The sequence below is a fragment of the Convolutriloba macropyga genome, chromosome 8 (genome assembly GCF_964194025.1).
Source record: "Convolutriloba macropyga chromosome 8, txConMacr16.3, whole genome shotgun sequence".
NCBI lineage: Eukaryota > Metazoa > Xenacoelomorpha > Acoela > Convolutidae > Convolutriloba > Convolutriloba macropyga.
Window position 1 is genome coordinate 13298935 of NC_134475.1, and position 6674 is coordinate 13305608.

At 39.9% G+C, this 6674-nt stretch overlaps 2 protein-coding genes across 2 annotated transcripts; both read left to right on the forward strand.

Annotated features, from left to right (window-relative positions):
- Positions 1-1159: 1159 nt before the first annotated feature.
- LOC142343948 (uncharacterized) lies at positions 1160-2851 on the forward strand. Its single transcript, XM_075395356.1, has 2 exons — positions 1160-1750; positions 2036-2851. The coding sequence occupies exons 1-2, from the start codon at positions 1162-1164 to the stop codon at positions 2797-2799; spliced, it is 1353 nt and encodes a 450-aa protein (XP_075251471.1). The 5' UTR covers positions 1160-1161; the 3' UTR covers positions 2800-2851.
- Positions 2852-4795: 1944 nt separating this feature from the next.
- On the forward strand, positions 4796-6567 carry LOC142343949 (trafficking protein particle complex subunit 13-like). The gene is made up of 2 exons (XM_075395357.1): positions 4796-5079; positions 5511-6567. Exons 1-2 carry the CDS (start codon positions 4851-4853, stop codon positions 6485-6487), a joined length of 1206 nt encoding a protein of 401 aa, XP_075251472.1. The 5' UTR covers positions 4796-4850; the 3' UTR covers positions 6488-6567.
- Positions 6568-6674: the final 107 nt, after the last annotated feature.

Sequence of the window (6674 nt, forward strand, 5' to 3'; positions counted from 1 at the left end):
TTTAAGCTAGCGACGCCCTTCATCAGCCGTTTGAGAGCAACTTGTCCGACGTCAGTCGTTTTATGTTTATTAACAGCAGCGATAGCTGAGAGGGTCGTATATTGGCATTCTCTTGGTTTTTATGACTCGATGATTAGTATTGGTATACTACAGGTTTTTTTAGTGAAGAGATATGCCATAACTTGATATTTATCTTCTTTTTTCGAATATTGAATGCTGTTCAAAGCTTTGACTTCTGTTTTCCGACATGGGACTTTAACAGTAGCTTAGTTTTCAATATATAGTAATTAGGAACTGCTGGCAATTTTCAATGTCGCAAGGTCATTTTCAGGTGTTTTCTTCCCGTAAGTCTTTCCTCCCTTTTCAAATTAGACATTCCATATACCTACCCCAACCGACCTATCCTCCGAATACCTATCCCTAACCCACTCCACTAACACCCCCACCCATCAGCACCCTCCACGAGCACCCGCCTACTAACATCCCTAAACTAAAATTAGGTCTCCATTTTCAAAAAAGCTTCGATATTTTTATTGGGCAATTGATAATGTCTTTTTAAATAATTTTTGATAAAGGAAAGGTCATTTTAAAGATTATATATTACATGACTCTTCGAGTTGTTTGCGGTATATTACCGGCTATGTTATTGTGTCGTCAAGATTTTTATTGCGACCTGTGATTTTCACGCTCAATTCAAATCTGCCTTCTGTTCATTCGTTCATCCAATTTCAAAGAGTTGTGTGCGTGACGTGATTCCTCACTCCTATGAGAGCTAGCGTTTTTATTCATCTGTGATAATGAACTTTGCTTGCACATGACTTCACGTCAACTAAAAAGGACTTCCTTGCATACTTTAATTGAAAGAGTGAAGGTCAACTGAGGATATATCACTGTAACTAAAGTTTAATTGAATTTATCTAATTGGAACAACAACTAAGCTATGCTATTTCTCGAAATGAAAATACATCTCAGTAGTTGAAAAATTTTCTTTCGGTCTTGTTTCTTATTTTCTGACCACAGGTCCACAAAGCTATTGTAGATTATTTTCTGGCAATCTGCCAGCTAATGTTTTTTTAGCTGAACGTAAACCATTATGGTAAAAACAATGTTGGCCTTCTTAAGATACTCTAGTCAAGTGGTTCGAATCGTTTTCAGATCAAAATGTTGTCAATTGTGAGTTATGACGCTTCTGACAGTGAAACATCTGATTGTGATGAAAGTTGTACATCACAGGAACCTGTTGCTTTGTCGAGCGTCGAACATTCTCAAAAAACAAAGCAAATCGATTCCCCCGCAGAAGTTTCCAGACGCGAAAAGCGAGTTGCGAATGAAACTTTGAAAAGTACAATTGTTTCTAATCTTAGTAATGGTGATGTCAATTCAGACTTTGAAGCTGATGATTCTATTACGACCTTTACGAGTTTAAACTTTTCAACTTCAGTGAGCGACATGCTCTCAGGCCTTCCGCCACCAAAAAAGAAAAAAGTTAAAGCTACGGAGTCGATGTTTAACGATATCGCGATTCCCAAGAAACTAACGACGCTTCTTGGCAAATCTCTGAACGAGAAAAGTGAAGCTAAATCAAAGTTAAATCTATCAATTTCTACCACTGATTCGGACGATTCTAACGATGAACAGGGAGCCTCGAAAGAGTCGAACAATAAATGGAAGAAAGCTGGTTCTGAAAATGTAACGCTGCATAAAACTGGCGATGACCCCAAGGGCAAAGAGTTCAGTAACCCACTCTTATGTAAGTTACTTTTGGTGGTTACATATAAAGATTATTGTTTGATATAAATTTGATATTAGTCCTTATTTTTTGGATAACATGCTTCGTATTCATTTTAACAGATGGCAGGAATCTTTAAAACCACAACTTTTTTGGTCAGATTATGAACTGTCAATGTGAATGTTAAATGTGATCGATAACTGCACCTCCTTTTACGCTACTCCAACCAGCATCAATTAAAAAAAACTGCCCGATGCTTGGGTTGGTGGGAATAAACAGTTCAATTAACTGCATTAATATTTTCAGGTTCTCTTCCAAAAGCTAGAACGTCTTTTGATCTGAAGAAAACGCAAATGATGGTGCCTGATTCGGTGAAAAACAAACAGAAGATGGCAGCTACTAAGTCTCGGAGTGTCGCGAATAATATCAAAATGACCTCTGCAAAACAGGATAGAAGTTGCGACAGTTTATCTTCAAATCAAAAAGAAGACGATGATATTGTGACATCGGATGCTGTATCGTACTTCAATCTATCAGGGAACCACTCGTCAGAAAGTAGCAGTATATCGAACAGTTTCTATTCATCCCCATATACAACAAGTACTTCCCAATTAGCTTACGATCAGACTGGACCCAATTCTTACGACGACGAAGTTTATCCGGATGATGAAAGTGGATCATATGAACATCCATTTGGTAACTCTTTCCAGACCTCTAACATGGCAACTGCGACAACCAGCAGTAATCTTGATGCCGATGTCTTGCACAGACTACAAGGTCGCAGGAGAGAGAATATCGAGATTGTTGACGTCAACGCTCAAGATCAACTTGAAGATGTGAGCATCCAAGTGACCAAAGGCATCTCAGAAGAGCAAGAATTCCCAGGAGGTATTGGTCCAATGGGTGGGCGTCATCAGGACAAGGGTGATCCAGAGCAGAGAAGAGCAAAGAGTAAGCATCAGTTGAACTGGCTAGTGACCCAAGCAAAGGCCAGAGAGGTGCAGCTGAAGAACCAATGGGCAGATAACAGAATGAACAGAAGAGCGACACAGATGAAATATGGATTCTAATTATTAGTTTAATTTGTGGCTATAATTTGACAAATTTATTTTTGCAGAACTATTTTAGCGAAAAGAGTCAGAGTATTTTTTATGTTTTGTGTATTGACTTTGAGAGGACTGCTGTAGACTGGTTCGTTCTAAAGTGAGTTCGTTTGTTACAATTTTGTGACACGTAGAAGAAATAGTTTAATGACTCCATTTAAGTCATTATTAATAAGAGTACTTTCTCTGACGTTCGGTCTCGACCATTGTAATAAAATGAGTCTGATATCGAGGTAGGCCATTTGATATGAACTTGATATCACAAACGGCCCCTGTCATGAATTAATGGATCCGTCTGTTAATCTTGTTGCATTTATTGACTACTTCTTGAGGGCGTTGTTATAAGTTCTAAAGTTTGATGTTGACTTATAAGTTCTAAAGACATTGATTGAACGCTGAGGAGACAACAGACTTAGCAGTCGTTGTTGTTGTTGTAGCTGTCGCACAGAGCTGCAATTGGCTGGAAATTTCGGCGAAAAACCGGCGTTTATTGTCGTTTTTAACGGGTACCCTAGTTGCATTTGTATCATAACAAAAATAGATATATTCGTAGTAGTGTGTGACTGCCTATCCACAACTTGCTTGTAGTGCGGCGACTTTTCTGCATCTACGCCATGGTGAACGACATGCGGTCCCCGGGTTGGGCCCAGCAGGGGCATCGTCAACATCGGAGGAAAAGGGCTTGGAAGGCGGATTATTCCGTGCAGTGTAGGACTGATGGTTTTAAGTCCAGCCATTTGGCTACCTCTGCTGGTCTTTCCCACAGGTCCGTGGAACACCACTTTCAGGTCCGTGGTGTTCTTACTGCAGTTGAAAATGTGGTTTACGTCGCATTTGGGACTGAGATTATAAACATTGTCACAGATCCTGCTCAAGTAAGAGTTTAGCAGGGGGCAGTATCCAGTTCTCAGTTGTGCTAATCGGATACGTGCAGTTCTAGGCAGCGTTTTTTCTGCTATCTTTGGTAGAGGTGTACTTAGTTGCTTGCTGTCTTTGTTCAACTGAGTATGGACCGTGAGTCGTTGGAATCTTTTGAGCGCATTTTTGTATTCTTTTCGATTTAATTGCTCCTTATTGTTTGTGTGTTGTTTCACGCGGTCCCTATAAGTATCAATTAGTGTCGGTCTAATTGGGACGAAAACTGGTTGAAAAAGTTTTTTATGATCAGCACGATGGCTCTGATAACTGCCGGCTAGAAATTACTCTGCTAATATTTCTGTGAGCTTTAACAGGCAGAATTTCACACTCATTGTATAAGTCATTGATGTGAGACATTCTTACACAGCCAGTAATCGTGCGAAGAGCGATGTTTTTTTGCAAGTGTTTCCTGTTTGTATTGCTGATTGTTGAAGTCCAAATGGGAGCACCGTAGTTCAGAAAATTCCGACCGATAGCTTTGTAAGTCGTTGAGTCTTTTGTGCAGCCCCAGTCGCTACCAGCAGTCTTTTTCAATATGTTATGCGGTTTTGTAATTTTTTTGGTGCTCCTTACATGTTGTCCAAAATTGAGCATACTCTCGAAGGTGACACCAAGTACTTTGACGACTGGTATTTGTGAATTGTTGATAGTGAGGTGTGGGTCAAACTTGGCATCCTTGGCCCATGTTGTGATTACTGTTCTTCTTGATTTCTCAGCTGATTCTTGCCAGTCTTCTTAATTATAGCCAGTCGTGTAAAGTGTTTAGGTATGGAGTTATCATGTCACGTAATTTTTTAACCTGTGGGTGAGGTGTAGTTAAAGTTAAGAGATGCAGTTAAAGCGTAAAACGTGATGTTTATATCTTTCGGGGGTAGAGGCAGCTTGTTCATGTAGATGTTGAAGAGCATTGGCGATAATAAATTAACAGTTGTTCAGGTCAATGAATCGCAGTGACTTTTGTAGTTGTACTTATGCTTCTATTGTTGCCATGAAGTCACTGGGTTCTCTCTGATATAATTGATGTGGTTGTATTCTAATGCGTCTGCTATGATAACCAGTTTTTCAGATAGTAGTTGTGTTGTTGTTAGCCTAAGAATACAATGATGCCTGGTGAAACGGTGATGCCGTCTAACAGGGATCACTATTTGTCTGTCAAGATGCACAGACTGTCCAAGCCATCACTCGTTAGCTGTCGACCAATTCAGACTGATTACCGTGACGTCACAGGCATGGCACTTCAGGATATCAAGGACATCACCGAGTGTGAGAAACCTCTGGCCACATCTCAGATGATGATGTTGCCGACTGAATTGGGAAACGTGTATCTGGGTTAGTCATTCATATGGTGTCCACGGGCGAAAAGGAGAGTGTATCGGTGTCAATGATTTCGGCTTTTGAATTGTTTCTAGCTCAGTTTGACCTTTTCTTTGACTTCGTAATTGATAATTTGCACCTTTGATGGTATACAATGCAAAAACACTCATTTGATTCAACCTAAATTTCCAATATCTTCTTTGATATTGACTCAGAATAATTGTAGAGCAGACACATTTTAACGAAAGATTAGCGGAACAAAAATTATTTTTGATTTCATCAGCGGGCAGAACAGAGCTAATCGTCTGCTGTTAGATGTCAATTACAGCACCCTTCTGTAAATAGAGGAATTTAACACCCCCGCTATCATTGTCTAAAAAATTATTGCCTCCATGCCCCAATACCCAAATCTAATTTTGAATGGATTGCATGTTGCTGCTGTTTAGGCGAACCATATTCATTTTACGTTACTGTTACCAACGACAGTCATCAACAGGTGAAGGACGTTGCAATCAAAATCGATCTTCAGACGACCTCAGCCACTCACCTCCTCAACTCGGGTAACCCTCCTTTGGAATGCCTGGAAGCTGACACATCCATTGACATAGTTCTGAACCACGAAATTAAAGATGTTGGAGCTCACAATATCATGGTACATGTTACGTATGTCACAGTGAACGGAGAAAAGAACAAGTTCAAAAAGAACCAAAAGTTTCAAGTTCTTAAACCCTTGGATGTTAAAACAACCTTTTTCAACCCCCTGACCAGCGACATATATTTACAAGCACAGATTCAGAATATAACCAATGTTCCCATGGTTATGGAGAATGTATCTTTCGAGCCGTCTAGCCAGTATAAGGTGACAGATATGAACAGTGCGTCATATAGTTTCGACGGTATCTCTTATATGAACCCACGCGACACGAGGCAGTACATATACAAATTAACTCCTGAGAACCCCAATGCTATTCACAGATCAGTAGAAGGTCAGGTTGCAGGCAAACTTGACATAACTTGGAGAACCCAAATGGGCGAGCGGGGAAGACTGCAAACTAGCAATCTACTCAGAAGGGTTCTGAACCCAGGCGAGATCCGAGTGACAGTCGAGAAGCTACCGAACGTCATCAAGTCGGAAATTCCATTTCCGGTTACGTTGAATATCATAAATTGTAGTGATCGACTGTTACAGCTTGAAGTGCAGTTACAGAATTTAGAGTCGAATCCGTTAAGATGGCTCGGAGTGTCGGGTAGAAGTTTGGGATCCCTTGATAACAAAACAGGGGCGTCAATCAAATTTGAAGCAATGCTGGTTTCCTCATATCCAGGCTTACATGCTCTTAATGGCTTTAAACTCTTTGACTCGTTTCTAAGGAAGACTTATGAATTTAATAATATTACTACGATTTATGTAGTTTCGCAATGATTGTTAAATTGATTTGTTCTATTTAGATCAAAATGGTGCTCTATGGCAAATTTTCATTCATATTTAAGCTGTATATCTGAGTTCTGTTTTCCGCCGCTTTTTGCGTGTTCTAAATTTTGCATAGATTTGCTTGAGAAGAACTCGCGTCAATGAAATTCTTAAACGTTCCTTCCCTGTTGAAATTTTT

Coding starts and splice junctions, on each gene's coding strand:
- LOC142343948 (XM_075395356.1), top strand. CDS start 1,162: ATGTTGTCAATTGTGAGTTATGACGCTTCTGACAGTGAAACATCTGAT. Junction 1,751..2,035: donor GTTCAGTAACCCACTCTTAT/GTAAGTTACTTT, acceptor TAATATTTTCAG/GTTCTCTTCCAAAAGCTAGA.
- LOC142343949 (XM_075395357.1), top strand. CDS start 4,851: ATGATGCCTGGTGAAACGGTGATGCCGTCTAACAGGGATCACTATTTG. Junction 5,080..5,510: donor ATTGGGAAACGTGTATCTGG/GTTAGTCATTCA, acceptor GCTGCTGTTTAG/GCGAACCATATTCATTTTAC.